The following is a 24,637-nucleotide window of genomic DNA, read 5'->3' as shown; positions in this document are numbered from 1 at the left end:
AGAGCACTTGCCTGGCATGTGTGAGGCACGGGGGTCCATCCCCAGGACCACATTAAAAAAAAACTAAATAAATAAAGCAAAGTTGTGTCCATCTGCAGCTAAAAATACTGACTCTCAGGGACACAGAGGTGGGGACAGGGACAGGGCACAAAGAGCCAGTCTTCCTCTTCCACAACAGGCATTCACAAGAACAGAAGAACCTAGAAATGGCAGGATACACCTATTACATAGAAATATGAAAATAAAACACATTTAGTTTTTAGTTTAGTCTTTTCTTCAAAAGACTCTTGCTAGGTCTGAATGGGAGGCGAGGGTCTCTGTTTTTCACGGTGGTGCCCTTAGACTTTCCAATGACAGACGTTATTCTGAACAGGAATTAAAGTTTTCAAGACTGGGAGGAAACACCTCTGATATTGAATAGAGACTCTCCTTTTTCCACGCACAGAGATGCCACACATCATCCTCTGAAGCAAAAGCAAGATCGCAGCGAGGAGCCCTGTGGACTTCTGGCCTCCGCTCCAGATGCTCAGGCCTGAGGCAAATCCTGTGCCTGTTCCATTTCCCAACCTGCAAGCCAGCTCATGCTCTCCCCAGGCCACACAGCTGGGATCCACGTGCCCAGGACAGTGCCTAACGCCCCATGGTTACCCCATGTGGAGAGCCCCTTTGGAGGGGAGGCTGGGTCTGGGTAGAGGCTGAGCTCCTTGGGGTGCTGCCTTCCTCTAGGTGCTTGCCGTGGTCCTAGGGTGAGACGTCAGGTATTGCAGATAATTCAGTAAATGACCTTGAGGGAATGAGTGAGTGAATGAGCCCAGGTAAAGACGCTGGAGTTTCTTGGCTGCATCATTTCACCTACTTAGCTGTACCTGCACGTATAGAAAAGCTCTGTCTTCCAACTTCTGACCCAGGGCTGCTTCTACTGTATTTTTCTAAACTGTGGGTATATTTCCATTTCCAAGAGCCCCATATAAAATACAGCTGTAACCATTTGAAAGGGAACAGAAAGAGATTAAAGACAGGAGGGAAACAGCACAGAAAAAGAGAGGAAATGAAAATCTTTTGCTTACTATAGATTCCCACACAGTGGCGATCCTGCAAACAGGACTTAAATAGGGACTTGTACCTGAGACGTATGCATTTCATCTCTGTGCACCAGGATACCAAAATCTTAAGAAATACACAGAATGAATAAATGGTCATCACTCTAATTAATATCAAGAATTGTGAAGGGTTTGAGACTTGTCCCAACACACAGCTGGAATGGATGCTAGAAGACACAGCCCCCCCCCCCCGTCACAGAGGAGGGAGAGTTTGTCACTCATAGCAGGAGCCAGAGCTCCAGCACCTTATGCAGTGATCCCCAAGCCACAGGTCCCACAGAGCAACAGGGGAAGAGCCAATCACATTGCAGCGGAAGATCACTGACATTAGGAACCCAAACCATTAGTGAGCATGACCCCCTTTTGTCCAAGGAAGATGTCATCTTTATTATGTGGCAAAGCGAGCGCGTTTGTCCGTTGTTCTTCAAGGACCCATCTCTCTCTCCCAAGCCTGTTAATTATACCCAAATCCTCGGCTGGAGGGAATCAGAAATGAAGCCCACCAGTGTCTGCTGACAAGCTGTGCAGAAGTGTAAGGAGCCAATGCAGACCCCTCTCCCACCAGGACCTCATTTCTTCCTGACCCACCTGTTCAATTCTCCAGGAATCCTCTGCCAGGCTCTGACCTGCCTGCTGGAGACAGCCTGGTGGGCAGCCCCTCCATGATTCCAGGGGAAGATCAGTGATCTTCGAAGAGTCTCCCAAACATGCAAAATGACCACAGAGACGAAGAGCCTCGAAGGGAGGGTATGTGGAAGGTGCTGCCGGGGCCTCAGGAGGGCTTGAGGTCTGGGGCCAGGAACCGTGCTCCCAGAGAAGAGAGTCTTGAGATGAGAGCTAAATGTCGAGTCAGAATTAATGGCACAAAGAAGAGAGGCCAGAGGGGCCCTGGTGGCTGGAATGGAATGGCCAAAGCCCTGCAGCAGGAAGAAGTGTCACCTGTGACAGGTCCATAAAGTAGTTCTATTTCATGCCTCTGTTAATGCTGACCATTAATGGCATCCCTGTCCCTCCCCAATGGTGTCCTGTGAGGAAATGGGAGGGGGGGTAATCTCAGAGGAGGCCAGGAAGGGAAGCAGAGCCCAGCCCACGCTGCTGTAGAGCTCCGATGACAACCTTGGTCATTGGTCCAAGAGCATCAGGGAGCAGTGAAAGAGTTTTAAACAAGAGTAGCAGGCGACTAGATTTTCATTTTGAAGGTGTCGCTTCTGGTCTGGGTATGGAGAAGAGGTCAGGGGGGAAGTGCAGGGGAACAGGGAAGTGCCAGAGTCTACCACCATGGTCAAGGCCATGGCGGCAGTCCATGCTAGACCAGAGTGACAGCCGCAGGGGGGAAGAGACGTGTGGGTTTCGGAAGAATTCAGAGGATTATACCAACCGCACAAGAAGGGAGAGAGAGGAGAGCACACCAAAGATGAGGCTGAGGAGACGGTCAGGCCTAAGTGGCCACGCGAGGGGCACATGCACAGCCGGCGTGGGGTATGGCAAGAATCCGAGCTGGAGTTGTACACCTGGGAATGCCCAGCATCTGAATGGCAAGTGAAGCCATGGGAGATGACGGGGGTGGGGGGTGTGACAGAGAGCCGGGAAGAAAGCCACGCTTCAGGGAGAGAGCAGAACAAATCGCAAAGGGCGCTAGGAAGTTGTCGTGAAAGGTAGGAAGAAAGTCTGTAGATGCTGGGTTCCTGAAAGCCAGAAGAGGGGCTCGGGAAAAGGAGGTCGTCGACCTGGGACTGGGGAAGGTCGCTGGTGTAAGGACATGAGATCACTGGCCACCCTGGGGAGAGAGCTCTGAGGGGACGGAAGGCTGAATCATGTCAGAGAGAGAAGGAAACGGAGACCGGGGGTACGGGACAACTCCAGACTACGACAGAGGACACAGAAAGGCCAGAGGAGGATGCAGGGTTGGGGTTTGTATTTTGAAGATGCAAGAGGTTTGGACAAGGTGAAATCGTTCCAGTGGAAAGGACTCGGTGGAGATGAGGAAAAGAGAGGAAAGCGCGAGGAGGGGTCAAGAGCACGCAGGTCCCGAGCCCATCCCCAGGAATGGCATCCGCAGCACAGGAGGGGGTTGACCTCGGTGAAGACCAGGGCCAGCGCCTCCGTCCAGGGGCGAGACCCCAGAGCTGGGTTGCGAGGGGAAGAGGCTGGGCGGTTCCCACGCGGACGGAGGTAGAGAGACGGCTGTCATCTGCCAGGGTGTGGGAGGAGACCCCGGGACCGGGCAGAGGAGGTCCACAGGACGATGGGGAACGGGGATGAGCCAAGGGTCAGAGAAAAGCACAGGAGTTTCAGGAGCTTTGGGCCACACGCGCACTCACACATGGCACACACGTGGCGACACCCACGCGGGCAGGGGGGGCCCACGCCACTCCTCCCCACACTCCCTCAGGGTGCTCCCAGGCCCACTGCAGCCTCCTCCCCCTCCACGCCTGCCCGCCCCTCATCTTTCCTCCACCAGGTCCAGTCTCCGGACAAAGGTGCCTGATGAACTGTGCAGGGACCTCAGCCTCCCGGGATCTTTGGAAGAGGGCACAGGAGGACGGTCTCCAGAGCTCCTTGTTCTGCATCCGGCCTTTCCTCTCAGCCCCATTGGCAGACATAGACGGAAGGGAGCCCAATAACCAGGCAGAGCAGACGCGGGGGCTCCTGACTCCCCCTTCAGAGAGTGAGCAAATGAGGGCACCCAAGAGGGTACAGCCTCAGCGGCTCACAGTCCAACTCCTCCTCCTTTCCCCCATGAGGAGGCTAACGCCCAGGGAGGGCTCCTGATGGGTCTCCGGTGGGGATGGTGCCTTCTCTTGGGGACAGCTCAGGGCACACCAGCTGCAGAGACCAGCAGGGCGCGCCCCAGGGGCAGGAGCTCATCCTCCCTCCCCCACTGAGAAGCACTGCCATTCAAGTCGGCGGCACCCCTGGTCTGAAAATGAAAGCCCGTCTTTAGTAGGGCGAGAAACTGTGCCACCTAATTACAGAAGGGAGAGAAGAGGAAACCGCACAGATAAGAGACCTGAATCCGGGCTCTGGAGCTGGAGTGCAGAGAGCTTCTGACCTGGACATGCCCTCACTTGGAAGAGACTTTTGCAGCTTCCCAAGATTCCAAAGGACAGAGGGGGCAATGCCCTAGAGCCCTGCTGGGCTCTGAAGGGTCTGCTGGGTAGGACGGGACCTCTGCAGTAAACAGGCCGGGTGCTGGTGCCCTGGGTGCTCCCCAGAGGGTGGGCTGTGCAGAGACCCGCAGGGGCACTCAGCCGCTCCCCCTCACCGGGCCAGGAACTCCTGCATCTCCGCAGTTCCAGGTCACTGAAGGTGCACCACTCAGGGTAAGCATCCTGCATCATGTTAGGCATCTGAAAAACTGACAGCTAGCAGAGCTGGCCAGGAGGTCCAGCCAGAGCGAGCTGCAGCTCAGCAGGCTCAAGGCAAAGCAGGGAGCGCCCCGGGGGGGTTTTCATCTTGCAGTGGTTTTGCCTCCACGGGGAGATTCATCCAGAGGCCAGGAGAGGTGAAAGGAAGGCATCCATCTGGAAGAGTGGCTTCTTGTGTTCTTCACTCATCTCAGGAAAAAAAAAAAAAAAGAAAAGAAAAGAAAAAGAAAAAGGGAGCAGCATCATGAGTGTCCTAGGACTAGAACGAAGCCGGAGGCAGTGAGGGCAGAGAGCGGGAGAGAGCCCCAGTGGGGCAGGCCCTGAACCACCTCCCTGGCTCTGTGTGGGCAGTGACCTGAGTCACCATAGACCTAACAGGGAGCAGCACTTGGTGGCAGGGTTTTGGTCTTAGGTGCTTACTGAAAAGCAAAACGGCCAACTGATCTCAGCGAGGCTATTGCAAACATCATTCTCCTGCCTCAAACCTGAAAATAAGGCTGAATGCTTTCTCTGACATGCAGATGCTAACTCACAATAAGGGGGCTAAGGAAGAATTGAGGTATGTCGCGTTCCACGCGACTAACACTCAGGGTCACTCCAGGGGAACTGGGCTAACTAGGCTGCATGACATAACCACACAAAAGACAGAGACCTTTTTCTTTGAGGGTTCTGTGATGGCTCCTCTGACCTTAAGGGTCCAGAGAGAGAGAGAGAGAGAAAAAGAGAGAGAGAGAGAGAGAGAGAGAGAGAGAGAGAGAGAGAGAGAGAGAGCTGACCCCTTTTATTGAGGAGAAGCCATTCAAATGAGGCCAGGGGTCAGGTGTCAGGGGGCTGAGTCTAGCTTTGTGATGTTTGCTGTCAGCAGGTTGACTGACATCTAGGAAGGCCACACCCAAGGGCACAGTAAGAGAAGGGGACACACAAAGGGTGTTTCCATGGAACATGCCCCAAACAGGTCAAAGGGGTAATATCACAAAGGAACAGGTGAGCATAGCTCGACCCATGGGGCTGCAGGAAGGCGCACCCACACAGGAGGACACATTTGGTTGCATTTTTACTACTCTCAAGATCAGGGCTACCATCTTCAGCTACTTCTAAGCACCAGATCACAGGGAGTGACCGACAGTACCTCAACCAATCAGGAGAGGAAAACGCTGGTCACATGACATGACGGCCTCCCACAGAGGTACTTTGGATTAGGCAGAGGGGAGTGAAGGGAGTGGAGGGGGTCTGGGGGTAGGAAGAACACAGAATGAATCAGACATTATGACCCTGTGGGCATATATGACTACACAACTGGTGGGATTCTACATCAGGCACAACCAGAAGAATGGGAAGCTGCACTCCATTTATGTATGATATTTATGTATGGGAGGGAGACCCAGCCATGGGCACCGATGGTGACAAGTAACGCAGCTTCCTGGTCAGCACGCCTGGCCAGGAAGAGCTGATGGAAACACCAAGGCGCTGAGCCGGCAGGTGGCACCTGGCCGGGCCTGTGGCCAGGACTCCTCCTCTAGCCCCAGGTGCCTACCTGGGCCAGGAGTGGAAGACAGAGGTGCTAGAGGCTGCTCTGGAGGCACAGGCTGGTCACAGCAGGACTCTGACAGTAGCACAGGAGTTTGTAAGAGAGAGTGGAGGAGGAGACTCCGGACAGTGGGGACATGTGAGAACAGTGACGATTCGGAATGCTGACATTCGCGGAGCAGCTCCAGTGGGCCAGGCCTGGGCCTCGGGACTCTCCACTGCCCCATGGAATCCCCTCAACCCTCTGAGGAACTGCGGTCATTTCACAGATGAGCAAACCAAAGCATACGAAGTCCATGTGACCTTCTCAAAGTCACAGAGCCAGCAGGCAGCAAAGAAACTTGTCCCATGGTTCCAAGTGACGGCACTCCACTGCTCCTAGGAGAAAGTCCACTGAGACAAGAAACAAAAGAGAGAAAGAAACCCATGATGGGGGGACAACACAGGTAGCTTGGCCTCCCCAAGGCACAGAGTCTGGATAGCCAGGGTCAGAACCTTCCAGGAAGAAGACACATGGCTCAGGATGGGCCCGCCATGGGGGCTGGTGAGAAGTCGCTGCCCACACGGCTTCCCCCGGGTTGAGAACTAGGCAGGCAGGGTCGCGTGATGTCTGCTGAGACGAGCAAGGGCCAGGCTGCCGAGACTCCCTGACCTGGGAGTGAGGCAGAACTCAGTGGAGAGCCACTGATGACCCATGTGCAAGGAGGGGGAGGCTCTTCCCGGGTCCCAGGAAGATGGCGCTCTTGGCCACAGTGAGAATGAACGGGAGCGGTGAGAACTCTGATGGAAACGTGGGCCTGAAGGACACCTTGTGATCCAGTCTGATGCGAGCCACAGGAGGCTCAGGCATGGTGTGATCCATATCTGGAAGGCTCTGAGCGTTTGGCTTGTTTTTCTGCTGTGTTGGGGATGGAATCCAGGCCTAGCATGTACTAGGCAAACTCTCTACTGCTGAGAAGTATACAAGACTCGTATACTTCTTTTCTGAAAATTTGCACCATCACAGAGAGGGGTCCCCCAAACACATGCTCCTCAACTCACCCCTCTAGCCTGCCCCACCTTTGTATTCTTTCTTCTTCTCACTCAGTTCTCCCCAACATCCCCAGCAGCCTCAGATGCCTCGCCCGCCCCGTCACAGCAGGTGGTGACCATGTTTAGCTGCTTACGTCTTGCTCTCCACCATGAGGTGTTGGTGGGGCACTTCTGCCCGTTGAGAGGACATTTGGTTGCATGCCAGTGGAAGAAATCCCCCTTCAGGGGAGCTGACTTTCTGCACCCACTGCACAAGCCAGGATGAGTGTCTCCAGGGACGTCTCTAATCCCTCCACCAGAACCTCCTGATTCAGGGTCCCTCTGCATTGGAATCTGGTCCTATGTCTCTCAGCATGAATCCTCTTTTTTAAATGCACCTCATCTACTCCATAGATTGTAAACGGTAGAAGACTGAGCCCGCCAATTCCTTTCATTTATTTTGCAATTCTATGACCAAAGAAGTGTTCACAGGAGACATTCAGTGACAACACAGAGGGCGGGTCCCAAAGGGTGCTTTTCTGCAGATTTCCATCTTCAGGACGATATGTGTCTTCATGTATGGGCTGAAGGGTCAAAGTGGACCACGAATGGCTGCATCTCCAGCTCCCACTTGGGGTACAGGGTTGGGGGACCTGACTTGTGAGCCTTTGTTTCTGAGACAGAGGCTGTAGGTGGCAATCGTCTCCATGACAACCACACACTCAGTTCCCCGTGCACCAAGGAGGAGCAGTTGGGGAAGACAGGCTTTCCCAATTTTTCCAGGGATATCCATGGATCTGGACCAGAAGGACCTAAAAGCACACAAGGGGACACCACCTAAGCAAGGAAAGCATGCCCCACACTGGAGGAGGCTCCATTGTGGGGTGGGATGGTGGACAACGGACTTCCATGTTGGCCCCAAGACAGAGCCTGTGCTCCTGTGTGTGAGACCCCTGCAACCTCAGAAATAACTGCTGTCACATCAGGGTGGCTCTAGGTGAGTGAAGCTGAAGACTCAGGTTACAGATGTAACCCTAAACATAAACCCACCAAAGATCCAGAGAGTGCCTCTGCTGACAAGAACCAGAACCACAGGGGGCTTCCTTCCACTGGCATGCAACCAGAACGTTCCAGTCCCCCGCTCAGAAATGGCACCTCACGTAACTTGGGAGAACCAAATCCCTTCAAAAATGATTCGGACTCAATGAAAGAATTTTATTTTTTCCACTCTCAGTAGAATAGCAAAAGGAACACACAACAGACAATTCCTCTGTTATTTATTAACAGTCATTTGGATCAAGCCACAGAGTTCTCCAGTTGTGCCTAAGACCACAGAACACACCGATCATACACGGGGATGTAGCACCTTGAATGAGGAAGGAATTTCCATATGTGTGCTGTTTTCATGAGCTACACTGGAAACGATTTCGCATAAGCAAAAATCACGTCGAGCAGCTGTGCAGAAATGTCCAGCAGACGAGACGCAGTGGAAACCATATGAATAAGTCCTCTAGGGGGTGACCAGCAAATAGGTTGCGCTGACCTTCACCTCTGGGAGTTCTGACTTGCTTTACTGATTTCACTCAAATTCCCCACCTGAATTGAGGGACCGGCTCCCTGAGCCGCTCTTTGGCCTGCACAGTCTGTGTTTGCCATAGCGTTCTTTTTTCCAACCAGCATGGAGAGGAATGACCTTCCTGGGAGTCAGAAACAGCAGGTATTCAAGTTGCCATGGTGACATGCAAGTGACATTCTCTAAGGGAGAAATTTTGAACTTTCTATTCATTGACCATTTTTGTCATGTAAATTTTGTCCCATCCACTTCCCTCACCGAAGCCATGATCTGATAGACCCTATTGAAGAGGATTCCCTTTCAGGCCATTACTGGGGTTGAGTAAAAAGTCACCTTCTATTTGAATTCATTCCCTGAAAACCTTATAAAGGTGGTGAATAGTCATTTTAAATATTACCCATACAAAATGAAACTCAACTTTTTTTGGCCAATGCTTTGTGGTTTCTCTAATTAGCTGTTCATTGAATAGCTGCCTTCCAGGATTCCCTTCTTCAGCCATGGCATTTATAGTCTATTCAAAGCTGAAAAGCCAGTTATGGCATTTCAATTGCCTGATACACCTCCAGTGCTTCTCTTTGGAGCTCAGATACCACCACTTTCAGAAAAAGACAGGACTAAGTGTGCTCAGAAGGGAATTCTCAACTCTATACCAATGCCTTCACCACCCATAATGTTTAAATAAGCATAGGAGCTTCTTCCTAAACTAAGGATTAAATATACTATTTTAATAGCTGTAGCTTCATGTGTCTCATGTCATATACTCAAGTTAACAATTCCTATTTGCTATACATTTATGAGAAAGCCTTAGAAGTGGTTTGATAATCACTATAGATATTCCTGGAAATCTAAGCCCTGGGGAATTGGCCCAATGCAGAAAAAGATTCATGCACAAAAATGTTCATCCCAATGGCCAACTGGAAACAGCCTTCAATGACCAACAGTAGAGGCATCGATAGAGGTGGAATATGGTGGAATCACTGGTACAACATCGAAGAATACCATGAATATAAAGGAAACATCTTTGATGAAATATTATATGGAAAAGCTTATACAAAACCATATATGCAAGATAATGACATTATTTAACATGTTGAAAGGGAAATAAAATGTGCTTAGAAAGAAACTAGACTTGGAGAAACTCCCACAGACATGAACGGTGATGACCTTCAGGTGTTGGTGTTCTTTCTAAAGTTTCTATCCAGGAAAATAATAAATCAGAGGAGCAAGAGGAGCACCAGGGAGATCATAGCGCCTCTGGAGGGTCCACTACCGGTGACTGTTCACATGGTCAGGAGCAGTGCAGCCCTCAGCAGCAGCACCCCCGCCAGGTGGAGAGGGAGTCACCCCAGGCCCCTGTCCTAGGGCTGAGAAGCTGGAGGAGGAGTGAAAAGAGCCCCCCTGAGCACAGCGGGGTCCTCTGGCTACAGCACATTTTAGAATCCGACCTGATTTGGGAGACTTTTAACAATAGGTCAAGAAATCGGTCCCACAATACAAAAAAGGAAACGGTAAGGACCCAACTGGAAATAAACAAGAAAACCACACGGAGTCAGGCAGCCAGGCTGTTCTGTGCACGGGGGACGCTCTCCTAATAGGCTTGTGGTCAAGAGTAAGAAAGGCGAGGGAAAGAGGACGAGTCCAGAATACGCAGACTCTTCTGCAGGAGGCTCGGGACACAGAGCAGGGGCACCCGAGGCAGACGCACTTGGAGGAGTCTCTCCCCTTTCATGGGCTTCATGTTGCTTCTCAGGTCCCGGCACCCTGGAGTGACTAAGAACCACCCGCTCTGTGTCCAGGAACCTGGGAACTCTCATGGAGCAGCCAATAGCAGGATGGTGACCAGCTTCCCTTGCACCTGCCTGGCCGGAGGGTGGCGTCACCTGTGAAAACAAAGGCAGAGCCCAGGTGGGAAGAGGCCCGCTCCGCTCCCAGGCAGCCGGGTTTGCTCCGTGGCATGCCACGCTGGGACAGGGGCCACGCGTCCCACCACAGACGAGGGGTTTCTTTTGGTGTTGAAGTGGCTCCAAGACGGTTTCTTTCTGAAGGATGTGTGCTCTGGCCAGTGGCCGGGGTGAACTAGAGAGTTAGGTAGGATGCTCAGGCTCGACTCATGCAGCGAGGTCAAGACCCCGGAAGTCTCTGAGCGCGTTCTTTACTCAGTGGTTTCTGCACAAGAAAAACAGGGAGTTGATAGTGAAGCGAAGCCCTGGAGAACCCGCCCAAATGCAGCTCTAGAAGACTCCCAGGACAACTTCAGATCCTCTGGCTGTCAGAAGGCGAGCGCTGTGTGGGGAGAGGCCATCTCAGGGAGCCCTTCCCTGGCTCCTGGAGACGCTGCTCAGGTACAAAGCGGGTGGAGCATGGCCACCTCTCACCCTGGACTTCCTTCCTTTTAACCACAGTGTGAAACACACAGCCCTCTGTTTATTCCCTCCCCAGAGATGGTGAAAGGCTGATTTGGGGATAGAGATGCGAGAACTGGGAAAGGCCTGTCCCAGGTCAGGTCTGCCCTGCCTGGACCTGTGCCAGCTCACGGTCTCCTGAGCTGAGCTTTGGTTCCCTTGACTGAGGCCCAGGGAAAGGCAGCCACCTGACTCCTCAGAGACAGAGGCATCGGGAGGCACCTCAAGAGGAACATTCTAACCACCTGTAGCTGGATGCCTATGAAATCAAATTTTCAGCAAAATTCTTAAGGATACAACAGACAGAAAATGTCCAAAAAAATTATCTTATATCTAGAGGTAAAAAGTACACAAAAATTAGATGCGCCAATACCAAAGATTGTTCCCAAAGATGTCAGTGGCTGAGGGCGGGTGGGACACCTCTCTCTACCTGTTCTCCCGCACGCTGTCTTACCCTCGTCTGTCTTTCATAGATGTGTGCTCACACACACCGGCACACACGGCAACCAGGTGACGCCATCCCAGTTCATCTCTGCTCACCATTTAATTAACTCTCAACATACTACTGAAGGTCTATGGCCGAGCAGAGGGCAGTGGACAGGGATGAAGCCCATCTATCGCCCACTCACCACAGCCAGAGCTTCCAGAGGTGGATGCAGGTCTGAACTTGAGTCTTTCCTGGTTATTACAACTCCTTAATCACCACTAGATTGTTAAAAACCATCCTGAATTGTTTTATCTGTTCATGATTGGGTTTTATCCCCTATCTTTTAGACCATAAAACAAAATGGCAAGTATTTCAAAATCCAAGTTATGATTTATTATCAGGTTTACTATTATTTTCATGGAACACTGCGTGAACAGTTGAAATGTTATTCCTGAATATGCAAGGCTTATTTCCTTTATTTATATTGTCTTATTTCATTTTTCAGTGCAGGGCATGGACCCAGGGCCTCTTCCATGGTGGGCAGATGTGCTCCCACTGGGCTACCCCCCAGCCCCCGCAGCTTGGTTCCTGAGTGCTCCAGACGTCCTTGCCTTTCAGATTATGTCAGATACGCCTCCATTTCTAACAAAGCTCTCCACAATGAAGGGCTTTTAACTTGAGTGTAAGTGTCAGCACTCAAGGGAAAGAGCTGAGTGACCAGGAGGATGGCAAGGACCACAATGCCCCACGATGTCCCCCGGAGCACAGCCACTCCACAGATGGAAAAGCTGCGGTCTGAGTGCTTAATGCACAGCCCTCAGTGCGAGGGTCAGTGCGGGTGACCACACAGCTCCGGGCGCCCAGCAGCCACTCGCTGAGTAATAATGGCGGTGGGGTTGGGGGGTATTCTTTGTTTCCATTCTCTGAAATGTAATAAGCCCACAGCTGTTTTGCCCTAACGTCCCACGTCCTTTAACATTTGGTCCCAGGGTTTGGACAGGTAGGTAACAGGAAACATACTTAGAGAACATGGTAAGACCCTGGAGCAAAGCCGTGAGCTCTGTCTTCCCAGTTACCCTAATCACATCCTCATGGTGCAGAGGAGCTATTGCTAAAACCCCTGACTACCACACTGAAGCACTTTGAGCTAGAAAACACCATCACCCTCCATTTATATATCCCAAATCAAGAAAGACAATAATGAATTACAAGACATGTACATCTTAGGTGCTGATGTATAAAGATTATCTCCGATATAATGTTAAGGGAGAAAAAAGTAGCAAGTCTTAGAACAGCATGACCGCGTTTTAATTCATGTCAAATAGCGGAATAGGCAGCAAGCACTTTCCAAGCTCCAGAAGGCTACTGGTGCCCTACAGCTAGCAGTAGGCAGGGACACGTGGGGACAGGCTCCCCCGTGCTCATCTCTGTAGCCCTAAGTTATTTGGTTTTTGGTTTTTGCACAACGCTTTATTTTCAAATATGATAACATAACATAAAGCAAGTGAAATTATTATCAAGATTTTAAAATCGACTTAAAGTATAAATTTTCAGACCAAAGAAAAAACCCATTAGAACAACTCACCTTGACATAATTAGATTTTTCTCCACACACGTTCAGGCCATTTTATTTGATTTTATTAGCAATCTCTTTCAGAAGACCCTTGAGATCATTAAGCTTGAAAAGGGAAAAAAAATATGTTCTTAAGATGAATTTTCCAACATTCAATTTTAAATGATTGCTCTATGGCTTTTCCATAAAACAGAGATACATTGAAAGCAAATTCCAGACATTTAGGTTAGGGAAGAATGAGAGTAGCACATGAAATTTCAAACCCTGTTTACTGCTTACTTTCTGAGATCATAGCACTAGAAATTTATAAACCAATTAGTAAACCAATTGATATTATCTTTACTCAAATGCCAATCACTAGTGGTTCCTTCACAGAAAAAAACAGATTGCAAGGATACAAAGGAGTGAGATGTAAAAATAAGAATGTTATATAAAATATCATCAGATACTATTAGTTTTGCTTTGAGAAAGTATGATACTGATAAAATTATGTGATGATACTAATAAATCAAAATGTTTGTCAATGAAGTCTCCTCCCCAAACACACCCACAAATAGTTTAAAGATTAAAACATGATTTAAATAAAAAGTACTAAGTAATAAAATTATTACTTATGCACATATGTTTCACAACTCTATTACACAAAATGTATGAAGTCATTTTAAATTACATGTCACATTGGTATTTGATTAAAGTTCATGGTCATAATGTTATTTCTTTTTTAGTTTTAGGTGGACACAATATCTTTATTTTTATGTGGTATTGAGGATCAAACCCAGCACCCCGCGCATGCCAGGCGAGCATGCTACCACTTCAGCCACATCCCCAGCCCCTCATAATGTTATTTCTATACACCTGGCTTAGTAACTTGGTATACCATTCACTTAAAGAATCTCTCTTTAAGTTGAACTTATTTTCAGTAATAACCTCTTCTTTTACCTTAGAAAAAGAAGATGAAGAAAAAGAAACCATAAGAACTAATGGATACCTGACAAAAAATAAAATTAAAATGGGGCACAGTAAGATCTCTATTTACATACTTAAGGTCAGTTGTAAGTAACTTTGTTTCTGAAATAATGAGATGGAGAAATTTTTTAATCCTATGGGAGATTTTGTTAATAGTGAATTGACTTTAATAAGCTGTTTAAAGTAGAGCAGAAGACTCCAAGAGCAAAATAAATGAAATGAGGAACAGAAAAACAGTTTTAAAAGAATCAGCAAAACAAAGAGATTTTGGTGTGTTTTTTTTTTTTAAATTGATAAGCTTTCAGACTAAGAAAAAACTTATTTCCTATTGTGGTGGCATCTTGAATTCACACCTTCCATTTGAAGAACCAGGGGCTTCCTCAACCCAGACCCCATGCTGGAAAGAACAGTCAGCTCCCAGCCCCAGAGCAATGGTCAACAGGCACATGAGACGTGAGGTGGACAAGAACCACAGAGCCTCTGCCGGCACACACAAGTCTCCCATGTCAGGAACTTCCTGGTGACAGGTCAGACAGCTGTGCAATAGGCTGTCCCTGCAAGGGGCCCTCTGTGAACACTCCTCCAGCATCTCACCATTTCCTTTAGTGCAGGTTCCCAACCGTTCTGGTCTAGAGCCTCAGTTTAGCTTGGGGCTCTCAAGACACATACAATCTACCAAGACTGAATAAAGAAGCAACATGAGGCCTGAGCAAACCAATGGCAGACAAGGAGGCTGAATCGGTATCAAAAACCTTCTAAGGATGGGTCTGGGGCTGGGGCTCAGCGGTAGTGAGCCCTGGCATGGGTGAGGCACTGGGTTCGATTCTCAGCACCACATATAAATAAATAAAATAAAGAGCTATCAACAACTAGAAAAAATTTTAAAAATTAAAAAAAAATTCTAAGGAAGAAAAGCCCAGGAACAAATGGATTCATGAGTGAATCCTACTAGATATTCATACCAGCCCTTCTTAAACTCTTCAAAAAAAAAATAGGAAAGATGATTTTGAAGCTGGCATCACCCTGGCACCAAAGCCAGACAAAGACAACAGAAAAAAAACTACAGATTCATATCCCTGGTAATAAAGACACAACAATCCTCAATAAAATACTAGCAAACTAAATTCAAGAGCACACTGAAAGGATCATACACCCAGTGATATTTATGTCTGGGATATAAGGATGATTCAACATATGAAAATTAATCAATGTGATGAACCACATTAACAGTAGGAAGGACAAAAACACATAATCAAGCTCAATAGATGAAGAAACAGTAGATGACAAATTTTGACATTCTTTCATGATAAAAACTCAACAAAATAGGCATAGAAGGAATTTACTGTGACACAATAAAATAGATGCATATCTATATCTATTATCTATGTATCTACATAGAAACATACATTTCTCCAAAGACAGATGGAGAGATGTATCATGCCATGTTAAGTGGGGGAAAACAAAAGCTTTTCCTCTAAAATCTGAAGGAAGACAAGGATGTCCACTCTCACCACTGCTATTCAAAATAATATTAGAAGTACTAGCCAGAGCAATCAGGCAAGAAAAAGACATAAAAGGCATCCAAATCTATTTACAGGTGATATTATATGTAGACAACCCTAAGACTCTACCAAAAAAAGGCTGGAAATATTTAACAAATTCAATAAAATTTCAGGATACAAAATCACCATACAAAAACCAGTAGCATTTCTATACACCAAGAATTAACTGTCCAAAAGGGATATTAGGAAGATAATATCATTTACATAGTAACCAAAAGGATAAAACAACTAGGAGTTGACTTAATCAAAGTTAAGTTAGTGCACCAAATATTAAAATAACTGATGAAGAAAATTTAAAAGATACAAATAAATGGAAAAGCAACCCATGCTTATGGATTGGAAAAATAAATAGTGTTAAAATGTCCCTACTGTTCAAAGTACAGTTGCAAACCAATCCATATCAAAAGCCCAAAAGCATTTTTTAACAGAAATGGAGGAAAAGCCTGAAACTTATATGGAACCACAAAAGACCCCAGGTAGCCAAGGCAATTCTGCCCAAGAACAAAGCCAGAGGCAACATTCTTTCTAATTCCAGCATACATTACAAAACTAAAGTAATCAACACAGTATGGGACTGACATAAAAACAGACACATAAACCTAGAATAGAGAACCTAGAAAAACACCCATGTACTTGTAGCCAAAGGATCTTTGACAAGAAGACTAAGAAGGCAAAGAGGAGTCTCTTCACCAAATGATGTTGGGGAAACTGGGTATCTATAAGCAAAAGAATGAAATCGGGTTTTTAAAAAACAACTAAAAATAGATCAAAGAGTTAAATGAAGCATAAGACTTGAAATTGTAAAGCTCCAGGGAGAAAGTGTGGGGAGATCTCCACATCTTTTTTCTGGGCAATGAGTTTTTGGGATACAGACCCAAAAGCACAGAACAAAAGGAAAAACAGACACGTGCATTACAGACAAGAGCTTCTTCACAGCACAAGAAAGTCAGCAAGAGGAAGGGCAGCATCCAGGAAAAGGACATCTGCAAACCATGTGTCCATGAGTGGTAGCACCCGAAATCTGTAAGGAAATCCATGCATAAATGCAAATAACCCCGTGCAACTAGACACGTCTTCAAACAAGCAATTTGAATGGCTGACAGGTATGTGAAAAGGTGCTCAGCATCCCAAATCCCCAGGGAAAGGCAAATCAAAACCACACGAGATGCCTCCTTCAGGGTGGCTATCATCACAAAGACAGACATTGGAATGTGGAGAAGAGGAACCCCTTGTGCACTGTTGATGGGAACAGAAATTGTATCACTATATGGAGAACAGCATGGAAGTTCTTCAAAACATTAAAGACAGAACTACGTAGGATCCAGCAATCCCAGTTCTGGGTAAGTTTCCGAAAATTTGAAATCAGGGTTATGAAGAGATGTCTGCATTACCAGGTCCATTACAGCATTATCTCAGCAATAGCCAAAATCGTGAAACAACCTGTCAATTAGCAGATCAAAGCATAAAGAAAGTGTGCTGGATGTGCAGAATGCAGAACTCTTCATCCTTTAAGGAAGGAAGGAAATGCCACCATCTGCCATAGCAGAGATGGAGCCAGGGAGCACTGTACCTGGTTAAATGAGCAAGACACAGAAAGATAAAACCTACATGATCTCACTCTCATGAGGAACCTAAAATAATCAAACTCATAGAAGCAGAGAGTTGAAGGGAGGTTGCCAGGGCCTGGGGTCAGAGAAATGGGCGATGTTGGTCCAACAGCATGAAGTTTAGTTATGCAAGACGCAGAAGTGCTACGGATCTGCTGGACAGCATGTGGACACGAGTTACCAACACTCCATTGTGTATGTGAAATTTGCCGAGAGGCAGGCCTTATCTTAAGTCTCCGCATACACACACACAAATAGTAATCATGAAAGAGCTGGATGGCGGTGATCATTTCACAAGGCACACACGCATCAAACAGCCAGCCATCTGCCTTAAATAGACACAATTTCTAGGTCAGTGACATCTCCATCAAACCATTTTAAAAGAAAGCTAATTTAAAAGAAAAAAAGACTCCAAAACCTTGCTCAAGAAATAAAACATCAAAAGATGATCCTGAAACTCTGCAAGTGGAAAGGAGGGGACTTTTGCTGTTCAGGGTGGGGGGACAGAGGAGGAAGTAAGAAAGGGGGTCAGGGCAACACGGAAGGAGGGGGAGAGGCACCGAGGCAGCTCGGGCTCTGCGCTCTACAGCTGAGGCTTCCTGGGATCAGCCTCCATTCTGCCCAGACCTAAGAGATGCCTGGTATAGAGAACCTAGAAACAAACCCATCTACTTTAGCTGAAGGGGGGAACCAGAGAAGGGCTGAGCTCCATCCAGGTGGATGCAGGGGGTGGACAGCCTGCACCATGTCTTCAAGGTCTACAGAGATCCCTGGCTCAGGTGTTTATGGGGACAGCTTTCACTTCTCCATGACTCCCCAGGTCACCACCACCATGACCCCACTGCTCAGACCCACCGCCCCCCGTGACCTCACAGGTTAGGGGTCAAGTTCCACAAACAACCTGAGAGTCTGGACAGCTTGTCCAGTGTCCCCAACACTCTCAACTCTCCTGACTCCAGGGCACCGGGTTTCTCAGAAGACCCGGGCCATGTTCCTTTCTGGCACCCTCTGTCTATTCTGTGCATGTCCCAGAGGACGGTCTGGATGAGGTGTGGCCTGGGGTAGCTTCATCACAATCCCTAAATTGGCTTTCCACCCCAATAAATCCACAAGTAAAGACAAACGACTAACACACACAGACAGTGTCTCTACAAACACCAGGCCTGGACAAGTTCCTAGCACCTTGACAGCCCCACCAGATCGCCCAAGCCCTTCCCATGCAGCCTCGCTGTAACTCAGTGCCAGGGGAAGGAGCACCACAGGCACGTTCCCCTTGGTGTTCAATCTCCCCAGAGCCTTCTTTTGCATGGAAGTAAAATTCAGCTTTCCACAGAGGCAAGTGGGTTTCCATATGCAATCACCTCAGTCTCTCCACCTCCTTCCACCCCACTCCCCTGACCACTGCTGTCCTTCCTTAGCTCTTAGAACAATCCTCACTTCTGTCCTAGATCTTCAGAGTTGCCCAGCCCTGCTTCCTTCCCAGGCAAGCTGTTGCATGCCTGCCTGAATCTGCAAGCATTGATATTACCATTTATTCCTACATGAGTCAACTTGAAAATGATCCCCCGATACCCAAACCGTTTAATAAAGGATTAATTCATAAAATTCAGGGGCCAGGTTTGAGACTCAGCCCAATGCCTGGTAGATAGCAAGTACTCAGCAAAACATTCTGTGCCGTGTGGTGCACATGCAGATACAGCAAATGACACACTTAAATATAAATGTGTGATTATTATAGAAGGTTCTATAAAGGTCTAATGTAAATACCCAACCTTAGAATCCAATCTCCTATTCTGTCTTTCATGTGTTCTCTTGATAGTCTTCTCTACTCCTTCAAAACATGCAAAGCTTTGCTCTCCTCTCTCCTCTGACTGTAATCATGGGGCACATCCTGGCATGATCACCAGTGTGCAGGTGCTCAGCTCTAATGACTTGGGGTCTTCCCAGACCCTCAGGAAAACCCACGTGGCTACAACAAAACATGCAACTGTGTGATAGCAAGTCTCCAGAGATGGCCACCACCAGCCCACTCTCCTGTATGTGCAGGCCACGCCCACACCAAGGGGACACATCTGTTCCTCCCTCACCTGACTCTGGTGACCCATGGTTGCTGGGACACTGTACTGGAAGGGATACCCTGCCGGTGCAGGCCTGGCCTCTGAAGCACAGGAGGCTTGTTTTCTCACTCTTAGAAGCCAGGCTGGCAGGTCCCTCCCAGTAAACAGGGGGCTGCTCCAGGACCCCATGCTGTGGCATACCCAGCCACATGGAGACCTTAGCAAATGGGACACCATGTGGTGGGTACCAGCTTCTGGCCTGGCCATCGGCTGACCTAGCCCAGTAAACCCAGCTGGGACCACAGGAAGCAGAATTGCCCAGCTGAGCCCTTCTCGAGTTCCTGACCCACAGCACCATGAGGAAAATGCTTGTCTGAAGCCACACCACGATGCGGCAGTGGACAACCAGATGGTGACCAATGCATTCAGTTGTCAGCACCACCACCTCACCGCCTGAGAAGTTACTCCAACACAGAGGCCGTTCCAGGGGAGGGAGCAAGAGGAACTCGAGAGGCAGGAAGACCCAGCACCAGGCTCAGACCACCACGCAGGTCTTTGAGGTGCCCCAAGGGGGCCAACAGGAGAGGCCCATGAACAGCCCTGAGTGTTTAAAGGGTGGGAAGCCACATAAATCAGTCAACAAGGATCACGAACGGAGAGTTCTCCAGATGAGCTGGGCTACGGCGCTTCTTCATCATCCATTCCACAAACACTACTGAGCCCCTATGTGAACAGGTTACCGGGTGCTGGGGGTCCTGCCAAACCAGATGGGGTATCGTCAGCTCTCAAACGGCACAACACCATGCGAGTACATAGATGTCACCATCCAAGATGCCATTTTCAAAGCACCAGGGTAAAACACCCTAAATCTCCCCCTCAGAGCCTGGCAGGGATCCTGCATTTAGGACTCGACTCCAGCTCCTGCTGAGGCTGAGCCCGGCCGGCTGCCGCCAGTGTGTCCCTGCGTGTGCCCACGGGCTGGCAGGTCCCTCCCAGTCAGGTAGGTAAGGAGGCAGACTGGGGGAAAAGCTCCTTCCAGATGCTCCTGGGGCTTCCCTGGAGTGGCCTACATCTCCTCCACATCAGAGAGAGAAAGATAAAGACGCACACCGTCTTGGGAGTTCCTGAAAGCAGCACTCAGAACTTCTCTCCGTGGGGTCCGGGAGCAGGAGCGGCCATTCCCCAGCCGCAGCCCCCAGCTCTACCCAGTGAGAGGAGACAGCTGAGCATGAAATAGTTGCATCTGACTTTTTAAAAAAAATAATTAACTTCTTTTGTTTTCTGACCACTGCCTCTAGTTGAAAATCCCAAGATATTAAAGATTAAAAAAAAACAAAACCCAGCTCCCAAACTACAAATAGAGCCGTACCTTTGTATCCAGCTGTTTAAACCGATGCCTCATCCTAGAAGTGAGGAAATGAGAAAAGGAGAGGAGTGAGAGAGAGAAAGGCTCCTCGGCCCTGTGTGAGTCTTTCCAAGGACAGGGACCGGAGCTTGTTCATTTTCAGCTCCATTAAGGGTGCACTGCATTTACCTTTTTAAATTCCTTCCTAATACCCAAACGAGTCAGAATTCCTTTCTCACCCCAATCAAAAGGACAGCAAATAAATGCTGTTCCTGCTGTTGTCTGTCCCCAGTTCCACACCCAAGATCTCAGAGTCCAGCACCTCCAGGCGCCCACCTTGCTGTTCAGAAAGAGCGAGCTGCCCTTGCCTCCTGAGCTGTGTTCAACCTGATCAAGGGACTAGTTGTGCTTGTATTTATTCACACTTTGTTAGAGCAAATTTTAGGCATGTTCTCAACTCTTGGGAAGAGTGGCAGCTGTCAGGGAAGACAGCTGACCTTCATAAGCAGAGCATGCTTCTGTGGACACACACACTCTATGCACACCTACAGTTTGAGCTGGGGCTTATCTAGGAGATGTGTAGTGACCGTGTGTGTGGATCTCACGGACATCCATAACAACTGCATACAATTCAAAAATAATGTTCAGGACTTTTCAGGGACAGCTTGTATCAGATCAACCAAACATTTCAATTTTGTAATCTCTGTACTTCTGCATCTCAGAGATAAACAGGTGAGTTGTCCCTGCAAGATAATGCCAACTGCCCGAGTTCTTCCTGGAAGCAATTTCTGCAGGCCTGGCTCTTGGTACCTGGTTCCATGCTCCAAATACCTCTTTCTCCCCCAGGTCCCTGAAGGACAATCAGGATAGCCAGGCAGGGGGTGGATAATATTTTATGGGTGCTATAGCTTCTCAGTCAAGCTTTTCTGAGCCTTACAGAGCATGCTCACATAAGCTGCCTGCATCCCTCCAGCTTACGTATACAAAAGGGGCCTTGCAGAGCGGAAATGAGTGACAGACATACTCCTCCGAGGTGTCGTTGGCCTTCGTGTTGATCTTGACCAGATAATTCTCCTTCATGACACCCTCCCAGGCCAAAGTCTCATTGTCCTCATTTCTGAAACCTTGAATAATAAGAAGAGAAAAATGTTTGAATTGTTCCATTTTCCTCTTGCTTCCTAATCAACACCTGCTAAGCATTTTGGGAGGCTCTGGAACCAGGAGGATTAGATGCGTCCTGCACCAGCCGACTGGTGACTGCTACTTACTAGCCGCGGCAGCAGAGCAATAGGGATGATGTGTTGGTAACACTGAGGAATTGGCGCTGCCTGCATGAAGTGAGAATGCCACCTATAGTCTAAGTAGGAATCTGCTCAGACACTGTCTCTGTGTTTTGTGACTCAGCAAAATCATCCCACTGATGAATTTGGTTCTCCTCTTCCATTTTGATGACATTACAACACTCAACCACTCAGTTGAATAATTAATAGTGTTCACTAATTCTCAACCTAAAAACAGGGTAGGAGCTTTGAGGGAGAGGAACATAAGCACATGGCACTGTTCCTGTCCTCCAAAGCATGCAGTCCGGGAGTGGACCTCAAAGAAACCCCTTACCTCTGGCCTTTCCCTGTAAGCCAGGATATGCTGCCAAACTGGCCTGGGACAAGTCCCCATAAGATTCTTAGTTCAATTTGTTGAGGTGCCTGAGCCTTTCAGATGTCAGGCAAACGTCATCATGCCACCCAGGTTTTAGGTACCATGCCACAATGGACATCAAAGCTCCTTGTAAACTCATGGGTTCAGGAAGCACAGGTTTGTGCAGGTGGCCACTTGGATTTATGTAGGTTTTACTTTTAACTTACCACTTACAGGTATTAATTCTCATGTTAGAGTTCAGGGATTATAATATCTTTCTGGATTGAAATAGAATTAATTAGGGCCAAAGAAAGGATCACTATGCAAGTGGCTGGACTTAAGCAAATCCTCCACAGCAAATTCATTTCTAGATGCTGATTACTCACTTTACAAAGTCATTCTTACCCAATTTTTCTTCAATTGTATTTTTCCTAGCAAAGTAGTTGGCAATGTCATTTCTTCAAACTAGAGTCTATGCAGGAGCCCAACAGAAATACTTAAAAATCAACACAGAAAGGTTCAAGGCTCCTGACCATGGGTGGGCAGAGAACAGGAATGACAAATGACCAAACTCTTTAACAGAGAAACGCTAGCTGGCCTGAGGACATAGCATTTTCTCTGATCCCACTGCAAAATTAGCAGGGTCTAAAATATTGACTACGTGCTGTGTTGGCAAGGATGTGGAGAAGCAGGCCACCCACAGGATGGAAAAGTCTGTCACTACTATAGCCTTTGGGGTGATGGGATGAGAAGCTGGAGGTGGGACAGGCAATGCACAAGCTTGAAAGTATGCATATTCTTTATCTGGAAATTTCTTTTCTAGAAATGATTTCTAAAACTGGTTCTATAAATCATTATTTCTAGAGTTACTCTAGAAAAAAACATTAATGATGTGCAAAGAAAATTAATGATGTGCTGGGAAATTATTGCATAAAATCCTTTATCATCATATCATATGCTAATAAGAGTCAAAACAACCTACATGTTTAACAACCAGGGATTGGTTAATTTAATTATATAGCCATACACTGGAATATTCCACAGTTCACAATTATTATATATTTTAAATTTATGGATATTGAAAACGCTGACAATGTAATGTTAGTAAATAAACAAATTCAATTAGAGTGCATAAGCATAGAATAACTCAATAATTACATATCCACATGAGAGTAATAGAATAAATGCCAGAATGCTGAAAATATTGATCTCTGAATAGGGGATTACATGTGCCCTTGATCTGTACTTGTGATTTTCTGTATTTTCCAAATGTTCTGTAATGAATATGGATTGCTATCTTAATCACAAAAAAATATATATTTTATAGAAATGCAATTACTGAGTAGCATACTTTTTATTACTTGAAAGTGTCCCCAAACCTGAAAGTTTGGATTCAGCCTTCCTGAAAGTTATTGGACAAATCTTGCACTTTCCTCCAAAGAAGGGCCATTTCAAAATTAAACCAAGACTTCCCCATCATCTGGAGGCAAATGCAAAGTACGTTTAGGAAGAGGATTGCCAACAGGCGGCTCTGGCAATGGCAGAATGCTGTGGTTTCTGGAATCTCCGAGAAGCAAATGAGCAGGCAGGACCAGGCAGCCTGGGTGTCTCTAGCAGCACACTGGCTCTCCATCCTCACTGGCCATTGTGGTGGAGAGGACCCTGGCCTGCTCTGGACTCCCCTTCCCTCTATCTCTTTGCTCCCTCCTGAGAATAAGAACCGTTGGAAGAAGCAGAATGCCCGCAGCTCACAAAGGTGCTCCACTTACTGTGCAGTCACACTCCCCTGGGGCTCATCACAGGACGGGCCACGTCAACATCGGCCATTTCTGGCCCATCTGTTTGCTTCCTTGAGCTGAAGCTCTGTCCCACTTGGGGCCAGTTGGGGGACGTGATTCCACGCTGCGCTCACATCGCGCTTCAGCCCTGGACACGCATGGGGGAAGGCAGTGCTTTTATCTTGCTCTCTCAACCTGGCCCGAATCTGGGGGTCTCCTTACACACTGATTTTCCTGGTTCCCCGGATCCTGGGCTGAGTGCTGTGGACCTTTGGAGAATGGACTTAATCCCCTAGAGCCCTTCTGCCCACCTCTGCCCCCCTGAATCCCGGTGCTGGGGGGCCATTCACTGCCTCACAGGGCCGTTCGTCTCATTTCCGGACAGCACGAGACGCAGTCACTGCTTTCTCTTCACACTGAGTCAAAATCACCCTCACTGCCACCTGTATCCACTGTTTGTTTTTTATTTGAATTCACTGAGGAAAACAAATAAAAGAAACTCAATAAGCCTTCCTACGGCATGGGTTGGTTCCCTCAGTCTTCTCCCAGGTCCTACGGATGCTCGTCTATGAAATGGTTTCGAGACAGAGCCACATCAGCCCAGGGAATGTCATTACGTGCCCCAGCGACTTGCATATGGTCTTAGTGCCCTGAGATTCCAGACCAGGACTTCCAATGCCCACGTCTCAGCTAAGACTCTTCCTTC

General features: G+C 47.9%; 1 protein-coding gene across 1 annotated transcript in view; it reads right to left on the bottom strand.

Annotated features, from left to right (window-relative positions):
* Positions 1 to 9,824: 9,824 nt before the first annotated feature.
* TRPM8 (transient receptor potential cation channel subfamily M member 8) overlaps positions 9,825 to 24,637 on the bottom strand; it is a gene marked incomplete at its 5' end in the record, with an annotated part of 74,828 nt that continues 60,015 nt past the window's right edge. Inside the window, 4 exons of the mRNA XM_081260638.1 lie at positions 9,825 to 10,745; positions 12,994 to 13,086; positions 20,543 to 20,576; positions 21,543 to 21,642. Coding sequence (XP_081116764.1) covers positions 13,036 to 13,086; positions 20,543 to 20,576; positions 21,543 to 21,642 — 185 coding nt within the window. The 3' untranslated portion in view covers positions 9,825 to 10,745; positions 12,994 to 13,035. The remainder of the gene's footprint in view (positions 10,746 to 12,993; positions 13,087 to 20,542; positions 20,577 to 21,542; positions 21,643 to 24,637) is intronic.

The sequence above is a fragment of the Spermophilus citellus genome (assembly GCF_964194105.1).
Source record: "Spermophilus citellus genome assembly, chromosome: 11".
Lineage (NCBI taxonomy): Eukaryota > Metazoa > Chordata > Mammalia > Rodentia > Sciuridae > Spermophilus > Spermophilus citellus.
The sequence above is the reverse complement of the archived record's forward strand: the minus strand, read 5'-3'. Positions and strand labels throughout refer to the sequence as shown.